This window comes from Aquarana catesbeiana, linkage group LG06, assembly GCF_042186555.1.
Source record: "Aquarana catesbeiana isolate 2022-GZ linkage group LG06, ASM4218655v1, whole genome shotgun sequence".
Lineage (NCBI taxonomy): Eukaryota > Metazoa > Chordata > Amphibia > Anura > Ranidae > Aquarana > Aquarana catesbeiana.
The window spans coordinates 391,703,033-391,729,156 of record NC_133329.1 but is presented as its reverse complement, the minus strand read 5'-3'; the positions used below and the strand labels follow the sequence as shown (position 1 = coordinate 391,729,156).

Sequence of the window (26,124 nt, the reverse complement as noted above, 5' to 3'; positions counted from 1 at the left end):
GACAGAAAACTGAGCATGCTCACTGAATAGCTTTTGGCCTCCATCGGTGAGAAGATCCATTCCACATAGGCAGTTGCACCTGGTAATATCTCCCCTCTAGGATTCAAGCACTGGAAGATGGGGTGATGATAATTCTGCTCCTGAACTGCTCTCAGTGGTTCCAGCTGGATCTCATAGATAACTGCCACAGAGCCCCCATTATACAATTCATAGACCTGCAATATTAAATCCAAAGTAAATTTGCAAAATTTATACATTAAATGTACATACGGTATGTGTAATGGTTGTATCCAGGTCCGTAACGCCCAAGAGGCCAATTGAGGTGGCAACACAGGCAGCACTCATGGAAGCATGGTGGGGGACAGCTGCCTGCACCATAACAACAAATGACACTATGAAGCCCGGGCCACCAGTGTCTAAACAACTGATACTGTGTGGCTTTAACTGTCAGCATCCTAGCAACGAATGTCAGTGTGCAGCCCAGGCTGCCAGCGTCCTAGCAACCAATGACAAAGGGGAATGGGTGGCAAAAATGGCTGCCTTGGCCATCAAAAATGGCACCTGCCCCGGTTGTGTTAATTTATATACTATAAGTGAATATACTAATGCGCAAACCAAATAACTAATAAATATAAATAAAGCTGAGTAGCTGCCAACAGGAAAAGGTGTTCCCACACAGTGATAATTGAATAAAAGTACATGTGGCGCTCACTTAATGAGTAATAACATCTAAATATTTTTTAATTGATCATAAAGTGTAAAATACAAAAAGTGATAGTGCAACAAATGTCCAATAATGTAATCTTCACGCACCATAAGGTGCTACAGTGTTTAAAGTGACAATTCAATATAATAAAAGTGCTGCAATCAAAAAAAGTTCATAAATAAAAGTGCTTGTGTGAAGAAAAATAGAATCCAATATATCCAGATCATATACAACTCCCACCATCCATAGTGCGCCAGCCTCTCACCTCAGGTAAAGACCCCTACAGGTCTAGTTGGGCTTGTATGTAATATGTGTCTCCAGGATCCAAACACTGAATTCCTTCTCATGGGACCTCCAATCAGACAGGCAAAGATTTCCGCGGATACCAACGATATCTTTAGACAGGTCCTCACTTCCCTCCATATACCGTTCACATGCAACATAAAGGAATCTCCATGGTGTAGTAATCCAATAAATTGTTTATTAAAAAAAGCAGCTGTATATGATCTGGATATATTGGATTCTATTTTTCGTCACACCAGCACTTTTATTTATGAACTTTTTTTGATTGAAGCACTTTTATTATAATGCATTGTCACTTTAAACACTGTAGCACCTTATGGTGCGTGAAGATTACGTTATTGGACATTGCACTGTTTATTTATATACTGTAACTACATAGTTCAGTAGTAACTGAACTCTGCAAGCTATGCCGAAAAAAAAGAAGATGGGGAAAAAGGACTGGTCAGCAGTATTGCTTGTGTTCAGCCTGCTGCTGATCTTTCCCCATTACTGACTTACCAAGCTATGTTCTGCACGGTGTCTCTGTGTAGGGGCAGCCAACTTGGCAGAGACAGGGTTTTGCATCTTCATTTCAGAGCCTCCAGGAAAGAGAATGGTGAGTAGTGGATTTGGTAATGTCAGTCGATGTAGCACCCTCCTAGTATAAAGCAGGATGCTAGGTAAATTTAGTTTGGCTCCCCTGTATCAGTGGAGCAGGGGTTGATTGCTTAAGGCTGCTCAGTGTTTCACTGGCTGCTGTTCTGTTACTTTCCCCTGTCTTCTAGAGGAATCTAGAAGTATAGTGGGAGGAAGATCAGAGCAGACAGCTCAAATATTTAATAAACTCCAGCTAATCCCTGGAGAGGTGTGTCCAAAAGGTGATGAGAGAGCCTATAAATAGTCTGAGGACTGAGCAGCAAGTGCAGTGTTCCTGGGTCCAGTCCTGCAGGAGGAGACCCCTATGAGGAAGCCGTGAAAAAGACACCGAGGTCCCATCTAGGCTTAGCTGGGGGGACATTTGCAAATCTGTGTCTGGGGATCAAGCTGGGTCTGGAGGAAGCTCACTGGAGAGAGCCAGGAGGAAGTTGGTGGGAAAGAGTCCAGCTGTCCTATGGTGATAAATTGTGTTAAAGTGATTGTAAAGGCTCGTTTTTTATTTTTTTTAAACTAACAAACTTATCATACTTACCTCCACTGTGCAGTTTGTTTTGCACAGAGTGGCCCCAATCATCCATTTCTGGGGGCCCTCGGTGGCTCTCGCGCCTCCCCCCCCGCATCAGATAACCCCCTAGGAGAAGCGCTCTCCCGGAGGGTTACCTTGTGGGTGCGCTCCCAAGTCCAGCATTTGTCTCCTTAGACATGAATGCCGGACTCGGCCCCACCCCCCGGTGCCCGCGTCATTGGATATTATTGACAATAGCGGGAGCCAATGAGCCAATGGCTGCTATCAATCTATCCAATCAAGAGCCAGGACCCCGTGGCGAGAGGGACAGGGCTCAGGTAAGTAAACCGGGGGGGGGGCTGGGGGGCCGATGACTGCCAGGTGTTTTTTCACCTTGATGCATAGGATGCATTAAGGTGAAAAAACACGAGGGTTTACAACGCTATGAATTTTTAAGTGCTGAATTAAGTGATTTAGTGTTGGAGCTGCTCCCCTGAAAAGTGCAATATGCTGACTTTTAAATGTTAAAGTGATAGGTGGTAGGGGGCGCTAAAGAACTACAAACCTCAAATGAATAATATCAAAAAATAAGAAGAACTACTAGTCAAAGCAAGTAAAGTGCATCATACTGAATAAATAACAATTCATAATAATAATGGTGATAAATTCATAGATCAATTTTTCAAAGTCCATTAGTAATAATCTGTCCTATGGTGGCCTGAGTCTAAATCTTCCTCACTAGGAAAAGCCTGGTGGATATCGGCAGGGGAAAACTGATAATCCTGAGTAGAAGACCCCCCAGTGCTGAAGGAAAGTGACTATATGTAGTTTTTAACTCTGGAAGAAGTACAGGTCACCAGCAGCTTAGAAATCCTGTGGGACATTCAGCCTTGTATAATACTGCCAACAGTTTGTGCAGTGCAGCCAGAAATGAAGGAGTACTCAAGTTATCCATATGCACAGTTTTTGGAGTAATCCCATGCTCCCTTCCCCTATCCCAGATCATCATTCCAATAAGAACCCAAAAAGAATCCCTAGACTGTTTTCTGAAGCAGTGGAAGAATGAAGAAAATGCAGGTTGCCCGGCTGTATGAATTCTAAGGGGGGAGATAGGACTGTATTCACCAGCGGCTCCCACGGGGGTGCCCTACATCAGTAATGAGGAAAATATCAGCTTTTTTAGGGAACAGCTTCCACAGTTAGGTTCATGTTCATCTTCCTCCATTACTCCTTATATACCCAGACCAGCAGAAATGTTAGAATAACTTGACAACTGGGCACTTCCTAATCAGACCAATTTTCAGCTTTCGGTGCTCTCACACTTTGAATGACAGTTACTCAGTCATGTAACACTGTACCCATATGAAATTTTTGTCCTTTTTTTTCACACAAATAGAGCTTTCTTTTGGTGGTATTTAATCATCGCTGGGTTTTTTATTTTTTGTGCTATAAATCAAAAAAAGACTGAAAATTCGATAAAAAAAAAAAAAAAAATTTGTTTCTATAAATTTAATGCAGAGTATTGGCAGAGTATTGGCGAGTATTGGCAGAGTATTGGCGAGTATTGGTAGAGTATTGGCGAGTATTGGTAGAGTATTGGCGAGTATTGGCAGAGTTTTGCAGTGTTGCAGAGTATTGGCAGAGTATTGCACAATGTTGCAGAGTATTGCAGAGTATTGCAGAGTATTGCACAGTGTCGCAGAGTATTGCAGTGTTGCACAGTATTGCAGAGTGTTGCACAGTGTTGCAGAGTATTGGCATTATTTACATTGAGCAGCGCTGTGGGCACTAAACATCCAGCCCACATCGCTGCAATCTCGCAATCTCTCCCCCTCTCCCCCTCTCCCCTCGCACTGTACCAATCGCTACAGAGAGGGGAGGGAGGAACCGGCGTCATGACGAGACACCGGTTTGTTTACAAGTGATCGCGCCGTCATTTGACGGAGCGATCACATGGTAAACGCCCGCGATCAGCAGCTATTTACTGTGATCCGTGATGCGCCGGGTCCACGGATGTTCCCGGGTGTGCACCCCAGGGGGCATGCGGGAGCAGCATTCTGGAATGACGTCCCACGGACGTCCACCCAGAACTAGCCAACCGCGCTGTTGCCATCTTTCGGCAATGGCCCGGTCAGTAAGTGGTTAAGATCAAATTGGAGTATAGGTCCACTTTAAGGCTGGGTTCACACTATTGCGAATTGGATGCGGTTTTCTCAGCATCCAATTCGCATAGCAGGAGATTGTGACCGGCTCTCTATGGAGGCGGCTCACACATCACCGCAGCGGCTCTGGTGGGAATTGCACAGAAGCCCTGTGCCTCTTTTGGTCCATTTCAGGTCCGAATTCAGCCCAAAATTTGGGCTGAAATCGGACCTGAAACAGTGAATGGAGACGCACCGGACCCCCTGCTGTGAGCCGCTGTGTTCTCCAATGTGACCCAGCCTAATAGTGAAGGGATTAATGCAGTGTGATTCAGAGTCAGCTCCTTTCAAGTGTACATCACCAAAAAACTTGTATATTACCTGTTTAGGTGGACTGGAGCTGCCAATAGCCACTGGCGTAAATTGATGCTTCGTAGCTGTGAAGTGCACATAACGCTGTTCCTTTTCTACTGTCACTCCAATGAAATTTAACTATAGTGAGAGAAACTGCCATATGAGAATTGTATTGTGAACACTTAAATAATTGTAACATTTATTCAGAGTTTTTCAATAAAAAGGGCCATGTAACAAAAAACACTTTAATGTACGCACCAGAATCTCCCGCCCATGTGATACCTTCAGCAGGACAGGCAAGCGATCAGTTCCAACAAAGTCATGTCTATTAAATTTTAAAAATAAATTGCTTTAATTACAAAAGGATAAATACAAAAATTAAATACCAACCAATAATGTGTACCATGCGAAAAAAAAATTATGTATAAACAAATATCTGGAAAAAGGAATGCTGCTGTTTTTTTCTGGGACACTTTACTAATTGTACTATTTATGTTTTTGATAGTTTGCACACATTTCAGGAACTTATACTGTGTATAATAGTATTGGACATTGCTAAAAGGGGACAGCGCAGTCTCCATTTATAGGTTAGAAATAAAAATGACCCTAGACAAACTTATAAAAAAAGAACTTTCCGAATTGATTGATGTCTGGATGAATAAGGCCAAATTTAGCAGCGACAAGATGCAGCAGTATAACATGATCATATTTTAAGGGCTTTATTTGATGCAGTAATAACTTTATTATATTATTATAGACTGTCAAATGCTGAAAAAATGAGTTACCTGTAGGACAGCTGGACTGTCTGTTGCTGGCCAGGTCTAAGCAACCCTGATTTTGGGTTGACTGTAAACAGTTTGTTGTCCTGTATTCTCATCTGGTGGATCTCGCTAGGGTCAAACTCCCAAGTCTCAGCCCAGAACTCCAGCTCGATCTGCTGGTCCGCCGGGTATAAAAAGTCCCTTTAGAACAACAAAAACATTTACTATCTATATGCTTAACTAAGTATATGTATGTCATTTTTTATGGGAAGTCTAATATTTTGTTTGCTGCTATGCTGTATCTATTAAAGGAGAAGTATAGTCAAAGCTCATTTGGCTGTACTTTTCCTATGGATCACAGGAGTGCTATTCGTTTTGTACTCCTGTGACCCATTTTCAGCAGAGAGCGGGCCAAAGTCTGCTCCCTGCTGACGTTGCAGATATCAGTCCAGGCACCGCGTCATCCCAACAATAAAGTCTAGATCCGCAAGGTGCTGGACTGACATCTGGCTCAGCCTCTTAGCGAGCCGCTGAGAGACTGAACTGGCCACCCCAGCCACAGCCCAGAACTCCACTGAGCGAGGAGGGGGCAGAGCAGAGAGCTTTGACTGACAGTCTGCAGCTCTCTGCTCAGGGAGCTGTCAGAACCGAGTGATTGGCGATGTTCGATCGCTCGGTTCTCAGTTTTAGAGGCGCCGGGGGACAGATGCAGCATCAGGAGTATGGTTCAGGAAAAAAACCCAAATCCATACTTTTCTTTTAAAAAATCACTAGGTCAATATTCTGCAAACACAAGAGGTGATGGTACTAGACTCCCTCACCTAGAGAATGTGTCCTTGGTCTCATACCTGGGTACATGCTCACAGGCCCAAAAAAATATATACGGTATGTAAACCCAACATTTCATATTCATGATATGTGGCTGCTGTACTGTTTGAAAAAATATCCTGATCTCTTTGTATCACTTCCTTTGTGTGAAATCCCTGGTGATCCTGCCAGTCCCTCTGCTTTCCTTTTAACCACTTCCCCCAGGTGGACATCATATGACGTTGGGGTCTTGAAGTGGTGATATCTGAATGATGAGTGCAGCTGTAGGCATCATCCAGTTATCTTTTTTTCAGCAGACAATTCCCTGCAATGTAACAGCAATCATAGCAGCTGTTTAGCCACTTGATTGCTTTTACAGGCAGCAGGAGGGGACGCCCAATACCGATTTAAAACGTGATATTTTAGGTATCTATTTATGTAACATTATCTTTCACATTACACAAATACTGCGTTTTGTTTTTAATTCATGAAAGTGTTTTTTTTTCAAAAAAAATCGCGTTTGAAAAATTGCTGCACAAATAGCATGTGACAATTTTCCCCCACAAAAAGAGTTGTTTTATCTCAAAAATCATATTGCAGTTATTTTATATTGGCAATTTAGATAAAAATAGTGCTTATTAAAATTCATATTGCACCCTGCCATCAACAAAGTGGACAATCTTTCAGTGAACTCACCAATTCACAGGTAATACTCCATTATTCTCCAGCAAAAGAACGGCCACAAATGGCTCTGAGCCCACAGGGGCAGCTCCAAAGTTGAAGTCCAGCAAGACTGGGGTGTTTACAGGGGGACATGTGCGAATGCTGGATGGAAGAAAGACACAAATTCTAAAATGAATTATACTTACTCCTTGATGTGGAGAGGTGGAGAGAGAGAGAGTGTGAGAGGGATGAAGCGAGAGAGAGTGAGCGAGAGAGAGTGAGAGAGAGAGCGAGAGAGAGAGCAAGAGAGCGAGAGAGAGAGAGTGCAAGAGAGAGAGAGCAAGCAAGAGAGCAAAAGAGAGAGAGAGCAAGAGAGAGAGTGCGAGAGAAAGAGAGCGAGAGAGAGCGAGAGAGAGCGAGCAAGAGAGAGAGAGAGCAAGAGAAAGCAAGTGAGAGAGCAAGAGAGAGAGAGCGCGAGAGAGAGCGAGTGAGAGTGAGAGAGAGCGAGAGAGAGAGCGAGAGCAAGCACGCGAGAGAGAGCGAAGAAGAAACAGAGCGGGCGAGAGAGCGAGAGAGAGCATGCGCAAGAGAGAGAGAGAGCAAGCGAGCGAGAGAGCAAGAGAGTGAGCGAGAGAGAGAGGGCAAGAGAGCGAGAGAGAGAGCAAGAGAGCGAGAGAAAGCAAGTGAGAGAGCAAGAGAGAGAGCAAGAGAGAGCAAGAGAGAGAGCACGAGAGAGAGAGAGAGCGAGAGAGAGAGAGAGGACTACTCTCTGTAGCAGATCAACAGCCATACCTGTGTCGAGTGGGAACTCTGTATATTAGCTCTGGAAGTGTGGGGTCACTTTGTAGACAGGAGTTAAGTCTCTCCAGTGAAAAAAGCCTCCATAGCTGAGTCTTGGTAAGGGCGCTGGCACTGCCCACTGGACATGCATCAACCACAGTGAATGTCGGGTAGACTCCCTGTGCTGTCACACTGCACAGATACTGCTCCCCTGTGACTCTGTTTGCAGGATCCAGAGCTAGAAGGAGCAGAAGCAGGTATTATATTTGATTTTGCTATGTGAGTATCTTCACACATTCATGTTTTTGTAGCTATCTGCTATAGAATATCTCCCATATCTAAAACTATTATACAATCCCAGTTCCAAAAGAGTTGGGACGCTGTGTAAAATCTACAAAAAAAATAAATGCAATAATTTGCAAAAACATCAAAGGAAACAGATGTGCGGACCTGGACTGGAACGTAAAGATGAGCTTCGGCGTGTTCGCACACTCCGCGTGCAGAGCCCGCCAGGAAGTCGGAACAGCGCTAATCACAGGTAGTGAGATATTTCCCGATCTCTGCAGCCGCACATTGGGAAAATGTCTCAATGACTGTGATTAGCGCAGCGCTGTGCCGACTTCCTGGCGGGCTCTGCACGCGGAGTGTGCGAACATGCCCGAGCTCATCGTTACTGGAATGTTGACCTGGGTCAAGGCAGTTGTACACAGAGTAATACTGCCCCCGTGTGGAAGACAGCAACATACATCCTGGAGGATGTTTGGGGTGATAACATACTTCCTGGTGATTAGGAAGGACAGCCCCGTATAGCTTACAGGTTGTAGCTCATTGGACAGAAGACTACATGGGTGGGTAGAGGGTGTTTGTGTGGGTTGTGTTTGAGTGTGCTTTAAAATGCAAAGGCCAGCGATGAAAACTCTCTTCTCTTTTCTCTTTCTCATTGAGCCGAGCTAAGAGACATAGAACAATTAGGAAGGACTTACCTAACCTATCATCTCTGCTTTTCTATTTTATATGCTCTGCATTTTACATAGTTACATAGTAGGTGAGGTTGAAAAAAGACACAAGTCCATCAAGTCCACCTATGTGTGTGATTATGTGTCAGTATTACTATTATCAGTATTTTTGCATTATTCTTTTAGTTTTCTGTTCGTGTTCTATTTTCTTTGTAAATAAATAAGACCTTTGCTTCTTTGAGCATTGTGTATTTTTATAGCTAATATTGTTATTATGTCATCACCATTAATATTATTAGAGCTTTGATAGACTAGCTAACTAAAGAAACAGACAAGATAGCACAGATTCATAATTTATGCAGGGGGAATCCAAAAATCACCCTCTATTTAAGAGCATCTTAGAAAGTCAGAGTGTCTCAGAAGTAAAGATGGGCAGAGGTTCACCAATCTGTCAAAAGCTGCGTCTAAAAATTTTCAAACAATTTAACAATAATGTTCCTCAATTGCAAAGACTTTAAATCACTGCAGTACTTAATATCATCAAAAGAATCTGGGGAAATCTCTGTGCACAAAGATCAAGGCCGAAACACAATATTGGATGCCCGTGATCTTTGGGTCCTCAGACAGCCCTGCATTAAACACAGGCATGATTCTGTGATGGACAAAACTGCATGGGCTCAGGAATGCTTCCAGAAATTACTGCCTGTGAACACAGTTCTCCGTGGCGTCCAAACATGCAAGGCAAAGCTAACTCTATTCATGTTAAGAAGAAGCCATATCTCTATGTGACTCAGAAATGCGTCTTCTATGGGCCAAATCTCTTTTAAAATGGTCTGTTGCAAAGTGGAAAACTGTTCTGTGGTCAGACAAATCAAAATTTTACCTTCTTTTTGGCAACCATAAGCGGTGCGTCCTCCAGACTAAAGAGGAGATTTGGTTTATTAGTATGAGAAATATGTAAACAGCAATGGCTGACAGCAAAAAAATTCTGGGTCATAACTTGTTCAGTGGCTACGTGCCTATATGACCGGCCAAGGCGAAGGGAAAATAGTGAACTCACCTTTTGGAGAGAGGATGCAATAGCTGATTGTCCAGTTATAGGAGAGTCTGCGGGCCGGGCGGGCTGTTATTCTCACCTTCAGCTTGGTATGGGCTGGTAGCCTCCCTTTACTGTGATCAAACTCTAGAGCTATGCAGATATATAAAGAAAACAATATGAGAATAAAGTTATAATTAAAATCCAACCTTTACATGAATCAATAAGGCCCATGTCATCACTACCTAATGATATTTTATTAAATATTACCCCTTTCTTGTCATGAATATATTTAATATTCCTGAGCACACTCATATGACCTGGGGAATTAAAACGGCCAAACATGGATCAAAAGTCTGCTGGCCCTGCTGAACTGGCTGAATTTCGATCCATGTATGGGCAGGCTCTTTGTACAGAAGTTGATTTACCGATCAACTTTTATACAACCGCCTGCCAGGGTTTTCCCAATTGATCAGTGTCGCCGGCTACGGCAGCACTGATCAGTGTACTCTGATAGCGGAGAAGACTCTCCACTGCCAAAATACAATAGCCCGCTGGTTGAACGGAAAAAAAAAAAAAAATGAATAATGTATGAGCTGCCTTTGCCAAAGACTGCAAAGTCTCTGCCTCTTAGTATAATTGTGGGCATTTAATGTCATTAAACTCTGCAGAGAGGTTTCAATCAGAAGAACACTCTCCAGTAGATTTGCACTGAGATGAGGGGATCAGCACACAGCCTCTGTGCAGCATTTCTAAGCAGAAAGCAGAGTCTGTATATGAAATGGGAAAATGGCAGTCCCCTTGTACATATAGGTGTGGATTTACTAAATGCAAATAGACTGTGTACTTTGCAAGTGCAGTTGCTCCAGAGCTTAGTAAATGAGGGGAAGCTCTGCCAACTTCCATCATCCAATCATATGCAAGCAAAATCCTTTTTTTTTGCCTTTTTTTTTTACTTTGCATGTGATTGGGTACTCTTTGCATAATGAAGCTTTACCTCATTTACTAAGCTCTGGAGCAACTGCACTTGCAAAGTGCACAGTCTATTTGCCTTTAGTGAATTTCCTCCAAGGAGTTACAAGCTTTACACAGAAACAGTATTTTTTAAGCACACTGTAAGGGGTCAGTTTAAAAAAGCAATGATATAGTTGTTCAGGTTTATCGCACAGGGGGTGGGGGGGGGGAGAGGAGAGCTTAAAGCAGGCTGCGGATGACGCAGGGACGTACTCTGACCACGGTGGTCAGGGCTCCACAGCCCTGGTTTTCGTGGTCAGTACAGAGAGATAGATACAGGAAGTGGCAGGTTTTTTTTACAGTTTAGAGGGGGCCAGATTATACAGCACAAGCACTGTGCTGTTTAATCCGCTTTAAGGGACCAGGATATCTATTATTTTTTGGGGGGGTTAACAAACACTTTAATAACTTGTGTTAGCCAAAAAATGTGTAGCACCCTCCTAGTTAGGCGCTAGGCTGTCCGGTAAATGCAGTTCTTTTTGAGCTCCTCTGTAATCAGTGGAGCAGCCGCTGATTGCTTTGGACTGATCATGGTCTCACAGGCTGCAGGCTTGATTGCTTGACCCTTCTGGAAAGCTACAGAACATAGCAGTGGAGTAGCCTGAATATTTATGGAGTCTCCGCCAATCCCTGGGGAGGTATGCCCAGTAGGTGGCTGCAGATCACATAAATAGTCTGGGGCTGGAGCTATGGTTGCCACCTCATTCCTTTAAACCCAAACACATATTAATTACACAGGTTCTGTGGCTGATAAAGGTGGTAATTAAACTCACTTGGTGCCTTCTCTGCATTTAATTAACCTCAGAACCTGTGTAATTCAAAGGTGTTTGGGTTTAAAGGGATGAGGTGGCAACTCTAGCTGGAGCGGTCTTGGTTCTTGTCCAGGAGGAGAAGTCCCCAGCCTGGGGAGCTGCTGCTCTCCCTGGCAGCCCAGCTAACACTGGCCAAGAAGTATATCGAGGTCCCAGCTATGCTAAATCTGAGGGGCCTATTCACAAGGAATCCCTAAAGCTAAAGAAGAGGGATTTCACCTAGGATTCGGCCTGGAGAGTCCACCAAGGAATTGTCTGCCTAACACAGGAGGGAGGCATCCCAGTACCCAAGGACTTGTGAGTACAGACCTTAACGCAAGACTCTCGCTGCTGTTAACTCCCTGGGGTACTAATACTAATGCCGCGTACACACGGTCGGACTTTTCGTCTACAAAAGTCCGACAGCCTGTCCGACAGACTTCCGACGTACCTTCGGCGGACTTGCGGCAGACTTTCTTACGAACGGACTTGCCTACACACGACCACACAAAAGTCCGACGGATTCGTACGTGATGACGTACACCGGACTAAAATAAGGAAGTTCATAGCCAGTAGCCAATAGCTGCCCTAGCATGGGTTTTTGTCCGTCGGACTAGCACACAGACGAGCGGATTTCGGGTCCGTCGTACTTACGACGTAAAGATTTGAAGCATGTTTCAAATCTAAAGTCCGTCGGATTTGAGGCTAAAAAAGTCCGTTGAAAGTCCGGAGAAGCCCACACACGATCGGATTACCAGCCAGCTTTAGTCCGTCAGCGTCCGTTGGACTTTTGTAGACGAAAAGTCCGACCGTGTGTACGCGGCATAAGGCTTCCCTGCCCTGGAACATTGCTTACAGTGTTCCAGTGCTGTCTATTTCCTGAGATATTGTTAAAGGGACTGTTCTAAGAAGAAGCTGCAGAGTGAAGAGTGCCTACTATTACTGTCCAGCGTTCAGAAGTATCCTACAGCTCCCTGCCCTACCCAAGTTATTCAGGAATAAATACAGAAATGGGTAACCCCTAGACTTTTCATTCAGCCACAGTAGTGAATGGTGCTGAGTGCCTGGCTGCTGCTGCACTAATGAGAGGAACCTGGGACGAAATCAGCGGCCCTTTTGGGGGGGTGAGCACTACAATTGATATCACACGGGCCTATTTGCAAAGCAGCAAATGTGACTTCTCCCAAACATTCACTGGTATTGAAACAAGCATTGTCATTTAAAAACACATGCATCAGGAAGTTTCACCTGCAGTGAATGTCAGACTTTGTTTTTATAATGAGATATACCTTTTAAACTTTATTGTAATTTTGTTCAACCATTATTGCAATTCAGATACCCCAGCAACAAAAAAGTTAAAGAAAATGTTTTTTTAAAATTTACATAAACTAAAAATCAATAATTTTATAAGCAAAGTAGATTAACAAAAACCACGGCTAAAATAAAGTATATGTGAACCCTCACCTTGTAAAACAACCCATTCAGTCTAAAATAGAAATGAAAGGCAAACCATTTGTGTACATATAAAAAACAAATTATAAATACCTTTTTCTTTCTTTATAAGTGATCCCATAACCTCTGTCCACAGCTGAATAAGAGGCTCAGAGAGGTGGGGGTGGATAAACAGCAGTCCACTGATCTTCCCAGTGAATGGCTGTGCAGGGGGGCGTGCCAGCAGAAGTCTTGGCCAATGGAAGACAGGCAGACTGATCTCCCAGCACAGCCAGAACACTGACCACACAGGGATGGATTTGCTCTAATGCTTAGCATGGTCGGTTTGCAATGGGAAAGCAGGGGGACTGGCAGGAACACCAGGCATATTACACAAAGGAAGCAATACAAAGAGAACAGGATACTTTTTAACAGAAGTACATGATACTACAGGCATATATCAGAAATATGAAATGTTAGGGTAAAAAATTCTTTAAGTATACAACACCTAAAAATAAGGTATTCACCTATTGGGTCGTTAATGACCTCGTCCGGGTCACATGGGCCGATGAACTCCTGCTTGGCGCTCAGTGTATATTCCAGGGTGCAGTTCCCATCATTTGATAGAACCAGATCATGTGACTGGAAACTGCCAACCAAAATGTTGCCTAAATCCAGGAGCTCTTGCTGAGTCTGAGAAAAAAAAAGGAAAAAATCAACAAGGGGGCACTCTTTACGCCTAGAGGAAAAGAGATTTCATCTCCAAATACGGAAAGGTTTCTTCACAGTAAGAGCTGTGAAAATGTGGAATAGACTCCCTCCAGAGGTGGTTCTGGCCAGCTCAGTAGATTGCTTTAAGAAAGGCCTGGATTCTTTCCTAAATGTACATAATATAACTGGGTACTGACATTTATAGGTAAAGTTGATCCAGGGAAAATCTGATTGCCTCTCGGGGGATCAGGAAGGAATTTTTTCCCCTGCTGTAGCGAATTGGATCATGCTTTGCTGGGGTTTTTCGCCTTCCTCTGGATCAACTGTGGGTATAGGATTGTGTATATGGGATTGTATGATATTATTTTTTATTTATTTATTTTTATGGTTGAACTAGATAGACTTGTATCTTTTTTCAACCTGACTAACTATGAAACTTGTGTTTTTTTTTTTTTTTTTTTAAGGCTCATTCATGTGGGTGGTAAAATTGTCCGGAATCTGTTCCATTCCATTTCTTTAGATGCGGCATTTGTTATTTCGGATAATTCGTAACTTCAGATAAATTTGTAATCGTTACGTTCACAAACAGTCAAATTTGAAAGGAAATTCCAATACAATATTTAATAGTTAGTTATTATTAGTTAGTTATTATTTTGAATTTTACTGATTTTCTTTCTTTTTTCAGATGTCAGAATTTTCGGATTTTCGAATTTCTGAATTTCCAAATTCTGAAAATCCGAAAATTTGGAATTCAAAAATTTGGAAATTCGGAATTCGAAAATTCGGAAATTCGAATTCCCGAAAAAAGCAAAAAAAAACAAATGAAACAAAAACGAACACATTTTTTGTCAGTGCACATGTCTAATATACAGTAGATATCGTTATCACAAGATCCATTATAGCTGTACTTACTGACAATGTCCCCCTGCAGCCCTCTCCGGTGATACGCAGGGTGTAACGACTTCTCGATACAGGCTCGGAGGATTCACCAGCCGGCCAAGACAGTACCGTAGCTTTAATAAAGTAATTTCTTTCATCTTGTGGAACAAATGACCAAGTCTGTGACTGCCAGAGACAAAATATATCTTGTCTTATTTCAGATGGAAAACAAATATTCTATACCCCATCATATATGATGATTCTTCTGTCTGCGTATTTTCATTTCATGAAATCTGCTGATCTATTCCACCGAACTTTAGAGAGATCAGCCGTCCCCTCCAAAATGTGCCTACAGAATTATGTCCACATCACAGTCCTCCAGACAAAGACATACAGATGCACTTAGATAGGAACACTAAACCAATTATAGCAGTTTAATCCCTTCCCACCGCTGTCTCCTGGCCCTTACTTTCTAAAGGTCAGGAGGAGGAGGCGGGCATTCCCATCATGTGACCGCTGTGATTGGCTGTCAAAGCCGTTACATGATCGGAACGCTCCGGATCGCAAGTATGCATCGGGAGCTTTCTGACACCCACCGGTAACTGTGCTGTAGGGCCTGTGCTCTCAGCACATAAAGATGTTTACCTAGAGCTACATATATGCATTCGCGGGCGGGAAGAGGTTAAGTAATATACAACAATCAGCCATAATATTATGACCCCTGACATGTAAAGTGAATAACATTGGGGCTGTTTTATTAACAACTAGCCGACCACCCGCCCGCCGCAGTTTCACTACTGCAAGGTGGCACGGAAGCGTGAATCAACGTATCTGTATGTCCCTTCCTGCACTAGCCCATGTGGCCAGAGGGGGAGCCAATCTGCAGGTCCGGCGGCCCCGATGTCCACCGGCCCCCCCTTCGATCTTTTCCCAACAGAGGCAGAACGGGGATGTGCTTATGTAAACAAGGCAGATCGCCGTTCTGACAGGGGAGGACATAGAGATCTTGTCTTCCTGCTAAGCAGTAACACGGATCTCTGTGTTGTCCTAGTCAGTCCGTCCTCCACATAGTTAGAAAACACTCCCAGGGAACACACTTAACCCCTTGATCGCCCCTGATGTTAACCCCTTTCCTGCCAGTGTCATTAGTACAGTAATGCCCCGTACACACGATAGGATTTTCGGATTGGAAAATGTGTGATAGGACCTTGTTGTCGGAAATTCCGACCGTGTGTGGGCTCCATCACACATTTTCCATAGGATTTTCCGACACACAAAGTTTGAGAGCTTGCTTTAAAATTTTCCGACAACAAAATCCGTCGTCGGAAATTCCGATCGCATGTACACAAATCCGACGCACAAAGTGCCACGCATGCTCAGAATAAAATTAAGAGACGAAAGCTATTGGCTACTGCCCCATTTATAGTCCCGACGTACGTGTTTTACGTCACCGCGTTCAGAACGATCGGATTTTCCGACAACTTAGTGTGACCGTGTGTATGCAAGACAAGTTTGAGCCAACATCCGTCGGAAAAAATCCATGGATTTTGTTGTCGGAATGTCCGATCAATGTCCGACCGTGTGTACGGGGCATAACAGTGCATTTTTTAAGCACGGATCACGGTTATGCCCCGTACACACACGATCGCACATTCCGACAACAAAATTCATGTTTTTTTTTCCGACGGATGTTGGCTCAAACTTGTCTTGCATACATGCGGTCACACAAATCTTTTCGGAAACTCCGAACGTCAAGAACGCGGTGACGTACAACACGTACGACGAGCCGAGAAAAATGAAGTTCAATAGCCAGTGCGGCTCTTCTGCTTGATTCCGAGCATGCGTGGAACTTTGTGCGTCAGAATTGTGTACACATGGTCGGAATTTACGACAACGGATTTTGTTGTCGGAAAATTTGAGATCCAGATCTCAAATTTTGTGTGATGGAAATTTCAATGGTAAATGTCCAGTGGAGCCTACACACGGTCGGAATTTCCGACAACAAGCTCCCATCAAACATTTTCCGTCGGAAAATCCGACTGTGTGTACGGGCCTTAATAATGTCACTGGTTCAGAAAAAAGTGTCAGTTATGCCCTGTACACACGGTCGGATTTTCTGACGGAAAAAGTGCGATCGGATTTTGTTGTCGGAAATTCCGACCGTGTGTGGGCTCCATCGGACCTTTTTCTGTCCGAATTTCCGACACAAAAATTGAGAGCAGGCTATAAAATTTTCCGACAACAAAATCCGATCGGTTAAATTCCAATCGTGTGTACACAAATCCGACGCACAAAGTGCCATGCATGCTCAAAATAAATTAAGAGACGAAAGCTATTAGCTACTGCCCCGTTTATAGTCCCGACGTACGTGTTTTACGTCACCGTGTTCAGAACGATCGGGTTTTCCAACAACTTTGTGTGGCCGTGTGTATGCAAGACAAGTTTGAGCCAACATTCGTCGGAAAAAATCCTAGGATTTTGTTGTCGGGATTGTCCGGTCAATGTCCGACCATGTGTACAGGGCATTAGTGTTCGATTTGTCCACCGCAAATTCGCAGTCCCGCTAAAAATCGCTGATCGGCGCCATTACTAGTAAAAAAAAAAATTACAAAATTACGTAAATCTATCCCTTAGTTTGTAGACGCTATAACCATTCAGTATACACTTATTGGGATTTTACCAAAAATATGTAGCAGAATACATATTGGCCTAAATTGATGAAGAAATTTGATTTCTTACATTTTTTTTACTGGATGTGTTTTATAGCAGAAAGAAAAAAATATTGTTTTGTGGGGTTTTTTTCAAAATTTCGCTCTGTTTTAGTTTATAGCACAAAAAATTAAAAAACACAGAGGTGATCAAACACCACCAAAGAAACCTCTATTTGTGGGAAAAAACGGACATCAGTTTTATCTGGGTACAGCGTCGCACGACTGCGCAATTGTCAGTTAAAGTAACGCAGTGCCGTATCGCAAAAAAATTGCCTGGTCAGGAAGGGTGTAAAATCTTCTGGTCCTTTAGTGGTTAAAGGCAAATAGACTGTGCACTCTGCAAGTGCAGTTGCTCCAGAGCTTAGTAAATGAGGGGAAGCTCTGCACGGCTTCCATTATCCAATCATGTGCAAGTAAAAATGCTGTTTTGCTGTTTTTGTGGTTTTATAAAGTGAAAATTCATCTCATTTACTAAGCTTTGGAGCAACTGCTCCAGAGTGCGCAGTATAGTGTGCACTCTGTAAATAAATTAGTAAATCAACCGCTGAGGGAGAAGCTCTGCTGAATTCCAACATCCAATCATATACAAGCAGAAATGCTGTTTTTTTTTTTTCCTTGTTTTTTTTTTTCCTTGCATGTCATTGGGTTTTCTTTCTTTGCAAAGTGAAGCTTCATCCCATTTACTAAGCTCTGGAGCAACTACACTTGAAAAGATGCAACTTGCAATAGCAAAGTGCATAGTCTATTTTAGTAAATCCACCCCAATGATCATTTTGTTACAATTTCATCTGAAAGTGGCAGCAAGTAAACATGTTGTCCCTGAAGTTGTTGTCTTGAAAGCAGATAAAATGGGCACGCATAAGGATTTGAGAGACTTTGACAGGGGCCCAAATTGTAATGAATGGGGCTCAGAAAACTGCAGCTCTTGTGGAATGTTCCCGGGCTGCAGTGGTCAAGATTTACCAAAAGAGGTCAAAGGAAGGAAAACCGGTGCACTGACGACAGGGTCATGGGTGGCCAAGGCTCACTGAAGCACATGGGGAGTGAAGGCTGGCCTGTGTAGTCCAATTCAATAGAAGAGCTATTGAAGCTCGAATTACAGAAAAAAAAGTTAATGCTGGATCTGATGGAAAGGTGTGAGAACACACAGTGCATCACAGTTTGTTGTGTATGGGGCTGTGTAACCGCAGACCGGTCAGGGTGTCCATGCTGACCCATGTCCAGTGGCGGCTGGTGCTCCAAATTTTTTTTGGGGGGGCGCAAACAAACTGAAAAATACTGAAACCTCCCCATCAATTGCAGCCTCACTGTGCCCATCAAATGGAGCCACTTGTTCCCATCAAATGCAGCCACTTGTGCCCATCAAATGCAGCCACTTGTGCCCGTCACACCCCCTCCCACGCGGCTCTGGCAGCACCCAACCCCCCCCAGGCGCACGGCTCTTACCTCTCAGTTCCGCAGCAGCTCCTCCAGCATGTCTTTTCCGTTCCTCTTCCTAAGTGCCAGGCATCCATAGGTCTGCCTCCCTGCCTCCTGATTGGCGGGGAGGAAGGTTAGTGTGAAAATCGCGAAAGTTAATTCGCTATCGTCACACAATTGGGTGGGATCAGGGCGCACTCTCTGCGCCCCGAGCCCACCCTATTTTGAAGCCTATTAGAGCCTCTGGCTCTAATCAGAAGCTTCAAAAAGTAGCCCCTCCCACCCCCACCATAGGAATCCATGCGTCTGGTGTCCTGAAAGGGGCCGGGCGCATGGAAGGGGGGGCGGGACCCGTGCGCCCACAGTGCACAGGCCGCCACGGCCCATGTCCACAGCCAAAAACTCCTACAGTGGGGACATAAGTATCAGAACTGGACCACAGAGCAATGGAAGAAGGTTACCTGGTCTGATGAATCACGTTTTCCTAAATCCTAATTATGTGGATGGTCGGGTGCATGTCCATCACTTACCTGGGGAAGAGATGGCACCAGGATACAATATGGGAAGAAGACAAGCTGGCGAAGGCTGTGTGTTGCTTTGGACAATGTTCTACTGGGAAACCTTGGGCCTTCCCCTTCATATAGATGCTACTTTGGAATCCATGCCTCGATGGGTCAGGGCTGTTTTGGTGGCATAAGGGGAACCTACTCAATATTAGGTGGGTGATCATAATGTTATAGCTGATTGGTTTATATCTAAACTAATGTACAGCAGTATCTTAAAAGATGACCTATGTACTAATGTGCTGTCTGACATGATGTCTTACCAAGGTCTCATTTGGTTTAATAATCCCCTTGCAGGGACTGACTGAGATATGGAATATGTCGGCTTGCGGAATCTTCCACTCGAAGTGCAGCGGGACTCTGCAGCAGTTCTTCACAGAGTAGGAGCTCTCAGACTCTGTCCCCACATAGGTCGGTTTAAAGTAAAGTCTTCCCTCCTTTTCTAGGTCGAGTTCAGGGGTTTCAGCTCTACAAAACAGGACAATGTCCTTCCAGACGTAGAAAAAAAAAAAAAAAAATCAGCAAAACTGCAATCAGAAATCAGTCAGTCTTATGCACAGGTAGATGGCAACACCCTTTCACAGGGCTGTCTTTATCAAAAGAAGCAGCTGCTCCGGGCCCAGTCATTGTTTTGGGGCCCAAAGCAACTGCCCGTAAATAGTTGATAAGTGGATTTGGCTATCACTCAGGATTTGAGGCCGAAATTGGATGTTGGGGGTGCTAGTGATTTGTTGGGCGTTTTATCTGCAGCCTGTGCGGTGATTGTCCTGCTCGGTAAGGTAAACCTTGTCCAGGGAGAACGCCTATCAGTCCCGGGCACAATAACACCGGCCCCCTGACCCTCACTATGTCCGACAAGCCACAGATCATCAGCCCACTGAAGAAATTCTTCGCGGAGGGTTTGGTGGGCTGTGCCTGGTGTTCGTCTGACTTCCTCTGGACACTATCGAAGGTGAGACCGCTGCGGGGGGGGGGAGGCAATGCAGGGGTCTGTGTAAGGGAGGGGAAGGGGGTCCTGTGTAATGATGGGGGTAGTATGAGGGAGAGGCTCCCATGTAATGATGGGGGTAGTATGAGGGAGAGGGTCCCGTGTAATGATGGGGGTAGTATGAAGGAGAGGGTCCTGTGTAATGATGGGGGTAGTATGAAGGAGAGGGTCCTGTGTAATGATGGGGGTAGTATGAGGGAGAGGGCCCCATGTAATGATGGGGGTAGTATAAGGGAGAGGGTCCCGTGTAAGGATGGGGGTAGTATGAGGGAGAGGGGTCAGTGTAAAGATGGGGGTAGTATGAAGGAGAGGGTCCTGTGTAATGTTGGGGGTAGTATGAGGGAGAGGGCCCCATGTAATGATGGGGGTAGTATAAGGGAGAGGGTCCCGTGTAAGGATGGGGGTAGTATGAGGGAGAGGGTCCAGTGTAAAGATGGGGGTAGTATGAGGAAGAGGGTCCCGTGTAATGATGGGGGTAGTATGAGGGAGAGGGTCCCGTGTAATGATGGGGGTAGTATGAGGGAGAGGGTCCTGTGTAATGATGGGGGTAGTATGAGGGAGAGGGTTTTGTGTAATGATGGGGGTAGTATGAAGGAGAGGGTACTGTGTAATGATGGGGGTAGTATGAGGGAGAGGATCCAGTCTAATGATGGGAGTAGTATGGGGGAGAGGGTCCCGTGTAATGATGGGGGTAGTATGGGGGAGAGGGTCCCGTGTAATGATGGGGGTAGTATGAGGGAGAGGATCCAGTCAAATGATGGGGGTAGTATGAGGGAGAGAGTCCCGTGTAATGGTGAGGGTAGTATGAGGGAGAGGGTCTCGTGTAATGATGGGGGTAGTATGAGGGAGAGGGTCCCGTGTAATGATGGGGGTAGTAAGGGGGAGAGGGTCCCGTGTAATGATGGAGGTAGTATGAGGGAGAGGGTCCCGTGTAATGATGGGGGTAGTATGAGGGAGAGGGTCCCATGTAATGATGGGAGTAGTATGAGGGGGAGGGTCCCGAGTAATGATGGGGGTAGTATGAGGGAGAGGGTCCCGTGTAATGATGGGGGTAGTATGGGGGAATGGGGGAGAGGGTCCCGTGTAATGATGGGGGTAGTATGGGGGAATGGGGGAGAGGGTCCCGTGTAATGATGGGGGTAGTATGAAGGAGAGGGTCCCGTGTAATGATGGGGGTAGTATGGGGGAATGGGGGAGAGGGTCCCGTGTAATGATGGGGGTAGTATGAAGGAGAGGGTCCCGTGTAATGATGGGGGTAGTATGAGGGAGAGGGTCCCGTGTAATGATGGGGGTAGTATGAGGGAGAGGGTCCCGTGTAATGATGGGGGAAGTATGGGGGAGAGGGTCCTGTGTAATGTGAGAGTGAAATTGCATGGGGGAAGAGGCCAAAAAAATGTTTGCCCAGGGTCCAATCAGTAAAGAGGCCCTTCCCTTTCAGTACCGTTGATTTTGCTGTTACTATTGCATTGGTAAACTCATAATGCATTGGTGCAGGCAGGATGCTGTCTGCTTTACATGCAGAGCTCCCATGGGACTGCACAGACTGGGAACCTGCAGAAAAGTAAGGAATAGCAGACAACAGGGGCCAACTTCAAGCATTTAAGCTGAAGTGTAATGCATGCATACAATGCCTTCCCTTGTTCCCCTCCCCGTCCCTGCATCAACATGAAATACATTTTTTTTTTCAAACTAATCATTTTGTGCTCAAGAAATGCATCTTTTTGGAACCCAGTGACATGATCACTGGGTCTCTCTGCTCATCTTTGCTTTACAGAAAGTTCAAATTTGTTGGAAGGGGCCAGTAGGCTCCTGTAAATGTCTAAGAATCCTGACTCAAGCATACTATGAAAGAACACATTACGGCATCCATCTAGATGTGTATCCCTGATGGGCACTGGGTGCTGAGGACTTTAGCTGTGCAATCTACTGATCCAATTCCCTGATTACACTATAATAACGTGTGATCAAGCAACTGATCAGCAGATTGCACAGCTAAATTATGAAGCATTCAGCGGCCAGCAGGAATGCACGTGTAAAGGGATGTACAGTACTGGTGCCAGTCCTAAAGATCATGCTCACACATGATAAAAAGCAAAAAACGATTGATGGCTAATAGTTGTTATAAAACTATCACAACTATCATAAATCAATCCTGCTGCTGTGGTGAACGAATAGGACTGCCCAATGGGCATATCTGGTATGGTGAGGACAGGATCACTTTAAAGGACATATTTTCCAAAAGTCTGCCTCTATCCAACAAAAAATGATTCTTACCTGAGTGAAGTTAGTACTGTAATTGAGCTTCAGTGGTAGAGTCTTCCTTATCAGTCCAGTTTCTTGAGGGCTGGTCCTTACCAGCAATACTTGATGAGATCCGGGTTCCAGGTGACCAGAGGCTGGCTTCACCTGGACATTGGGGCAGCTCTTCTGGTCTATGACATAAGTCATTATCATGGAGCCGGTGTTCTTTATTAGCAAACTGCGATTTGTGTGCTCATCTTGTCTCACTGGTGGAAATACCTACAACACATATGATTGATGTAGTTATTGTAGTAGGGTTTATGGCAGGGATATGTAATTAGTGGACCTCCAGCTGTTGCAGAACTATAAGTCCCATGAGGCATAGCAAGACTCTGTAAGCCACAAGCATGACACCCAGTGGCAGAGCATGATGGGACTAGTTTTGCAACAGCTGGAGGTCCGCTAATTGCATATCCCTGGTATATGGCATACTGAAATAATGAATACAGCATACAGATACCATAGGGTAGCACAGTAGCTTAGTTGTTCCAACTTGCCTTGCAGGAGCAGGATCCTTGGTTCATATAAATATCTGCATGGAGTTAGGTGTACTCCTTGTGCTTGCGTGGGTTTCCTCCGGGTATTTCGGTTCCCTCCAATACACCAAAGGTATACTGGTAGGTTAATTGGCTGCTATATAAAATGGCCCCAGTATGTATAGGTATGCATGTGAGATAGGGACCTTCGATGGTAAGCCCCTTGAGGGCAGGGACTGGTGTGAATGTACAATATGTAAAGCTGCTGTGTAAATTATCAGAGCTATAGAAATACCCATAATAAATAAATCTAACATACTGCACTAGTGTGTATAACCGGGATGGGCAGATAGGTCCTGAACACTTCCCTGCTTTGTTGGCCCATCCCACCAGCCTCCACCGCTCTCATCTTCACTGCAGAGCAGAGAGCGGGAGGCCTTAAGGCCGGGTTCATACTTCTACGGCAAATGCTCCGACATTGGGAGCTCATGTCTAATGACGTGTGAAAATCAATGTTTCCCTATGGGAGCTGTCTTAACTGGTCCGACACAAGTCAGTCCGACTTTGAAAATGCTCCCTGCACTACTTTGCTCCGACTTTGATCCTACTTCAGCCCATTGAATATCACTGAAGTCGGATCAAAGTCGGATCGCCGTCTTAACTGACCCGACTTTGGCATGTGACTTGTGCTCTGAGGATCTTGAAGGGGAACTCCACGCCAAGTAAAAAAAAAACCCGGCATGGGTTCCCCTTCAAGAGTATAACCAAGCCCTTTGGTCTGGTATGGATTTTCAGGGGAACCTCCACGCCAAAAAGCGGCGTTGGGGTTTCCCCCAAAATCCATACCAGATCCTCATCTGAGCACACAGCCCGGCAGGTCAGGAAAGGGGGTGGGACGAGTGAGCGCCCCCCTGAACCATACCAGGCAGCATGCCCTCAACATGGGCGGTTGGGTGCTTTGGGGCAGGGGGGGGGGGGGAACCTGGTATGGTTTTTGGGGGTTTCCCTTAAAATCCATACCAGACCGAAGGGCTTGGTATGCTCCTTGAGGGGGAACCCATGCCGTTTTTTTTTTAACATTTTGCATGGAGTTCCCCCTAAAGATTCATACCAAACACAGTGCCTGGTAATGTCGGGGATCAAAGTCGGATGCCTGTTCATTGAAGTCGGACACATGTCAGACTTCAAGTCACAGGGCAAAGTCGGATCCAAAGTGGTACGACTGTCGTGTCGTACCAGTGTGAACCCGGCCTAAGGGTAGATGTAGCACATACTGTATAACGTTTTACTCAAAGAGATTTTTCAGGTCTTACCATGCGAGGAGAATCCAGAATACAGCTGGGTACAAAGTGCTCCTGTCCTAACTCAAAGGTGTGTCCTCTCACCCGTAGGGTAATGCACCAAGGGGGGCAGACAGTGGCGTCTTTCACATTACGATAATCCCGCAGAACCTGTGAATAAAGGTTGATTCTCCAAATATGAATGATGATGGTGCTAATGAACCACGAGAACGTGTAGTAGTTTTGTACATATTTTAATTATCTTTTAAAGTATATGACTAATTATGCAAAAAAAAAAAAAAAAAAACTACAAGACCCTGTGTTTGTACCTTCCACCAATGATGCCACAGTTGGAGGCAGATTGATGACAGCCTGGGCTCAGAGAAAGTGGGTTAAATTATGCTGAATGATTCAACCCAAAAGACTGAAAGACAGCTCATTCAACCTACAGCTCATCTCTCTGTCACTTTGATTTCTCCCCCTATCAGCATACTTCTTGTCAGCACATAAACTGATTGGCTACTTGCACTTTCTTCTTCTCATATTCAAATTCTGCTGTAGTCTCAGTTTTTTACATATAAAAACAACAAACATGTCATACTTACCTGCTCTGTGCAGTGGTTTCGTACAGAGCAGCCCCTATCCTCCTCTTCTCTGGTCCCTCTCTGGAGCTCCTGGCCCCTCCCTCCTGCTGAGTGTCTCCACAGCAAGCAGTTTGCTATAGGGGGCACCCAAGCCGAGTCGCTGCTCTGTGTGTCCATTCAGACATGGAACCATGGCTTGCCCTCGCCCCCTCATTGGCTCACTCACATTGATTGACAGCAGCGGGAGCCAATGCTGTCTCAGCCAATGAGGAGAGACAGTCGAGACTCTCATGCAACATCACTGGAACGAGATGGGGGGGGGGCTGCTGCCCACAGAAGGTTTTTTATCTTAATGCATAGAATGCATTAAGATAAAAAACCTGACTTTAGAACCACTTTACCCATTTTACATCCTTAGGTCGTATATATAGCACTTTGGGATTAAGTGGTTATACCAGGTGCAGCTGCAGCCATGATCCAAGTTTTTTTTTTCTCAGCCAACAACTGGCTTTCCAATTAAAGTGATCCTAGCAGCTAAATAGCCACCCAATCACTTTTACAGCACTCAGAAATCCCCCCTCCTGCTGCCATTCCAGGGCTCTCCTGTTCCACTGGGGAGCCTGGGACTCCTGTAAATGGTTGGATCTACTGCACTTCGCGGAGAAGGAGGAACATTCATTCCCCGATCTCCTCTGTCACAAATGAAGGTAGCAGCAACAAGGATTTTATTTCTTCCGGTTTCAGTTCTGGAACAGCCAGAGAAGCAGCCGATCAAACAGATCTTTGTTTGATTGGCTGCCTTGGGGGGCAGCAGAGGGAATAAGGGGTCTTATAGACTCCTGATCTCTCCATAAAAGAGTGCCTGTCAATGCCAAAGCTATCACATGGGGTGCTGTTCACTTGTGACAGCAATATAGTTGAATTAAAAAAAAATGTAAAAAACTAAATTTAAATAAAATAAGTAAAACAAATTTAAATCACCCCCATCCCCCGATCACACGCAAACACGGAACACAGGTCCTTCATGCATATGTGAATAGTGATTACACCACACATGTGAGGTATCACCACGAAAGTCAGAGTGAGAGCAATAATTCTAGTGCCAGAAATCATGTTTAACGCTAAACTAGTAAAATGTAAAGGCTTTTAAAGCATCTCCTATTGATATCGTAGTTTGTTGGCATTTCACAGGCGTGCACAACTTTAAATGGAGCGCAGTTGAGCAGCAGTTTATTTTTTAGGTCTGGTCAGGTCTATTCTATACCTAGGGGTTGATTGCTCCTGCCTGTCTCTGGAAGAAGCTTCTGGAAATAGAATAGGAGGATCAA

The 26,124-nt window shown here is 44.8% G+C and overlaps 1 protein-coding gene across 1 annotated transcript in view; it reads right to left on the bottom strand.

The window, feature by feature from the left end:
* CFAP65 (cilia and flagella associated protein 65) overlaps nucleotides 1-26,124 on the bottom strand; it is a 126,800-nt gene that overhangs the window by 51,814 nt on the left and 48,862 nt on the right. Inside the window, exons 12-23 of the mRNA XM_073634344.1 lie at nucleotides 24,246-24,383; nucleotides 22,430-22,675; nucleotides 19,431-19,655; nucleotides 14,508-14,660; nucleotides 13,412-13,577; nucleotides 9,673-9,801; nucleotides 7,669-7,894; nucleotides 6,910-7,038; nucleotides 5,431-5,607; nucleotides 4,904-4,970; nucleotides 4,673-4,783; nucleotides 24-215 (exon numbers count right to left, since the gene is read on the bottom strand). Of these exons, the coding sequence (XP_073490445.1) occupies nucleotides 24-215; nucleotides 4,673-4,783; nucleotides 4,904-4,970; nucleotides 5,431-5,607; nucleotides 6,910-7,038; nucleotides 7,669-7,894; nucleotides 9,673-9,801; nucleotides 13,412-13,577; nucleotides 14,508-14,660; nucleotides 19,431-19,655; nucleotides 22,430-22,675; nucleotides 24,246-24,383 (1,959 nt within the window). The remainder of the gene's footprint in view (nucleotides 1-23; nucleotides 216-4,672; nucleotides 4,784-4,903; nucleotides 4,971-5,430; nucleotides 5,608-6,909; nucleotides 7,039-7,668; nucleotides 7,895-9,672; nucleotides 9,802-13,411; nucleotides 13,578-14,507; nucleotides 14,661-19,430; nucleotides 19,656-22,429; nucleotides 22,676-24,245; nucleotides 24,384-26,124) is intronic.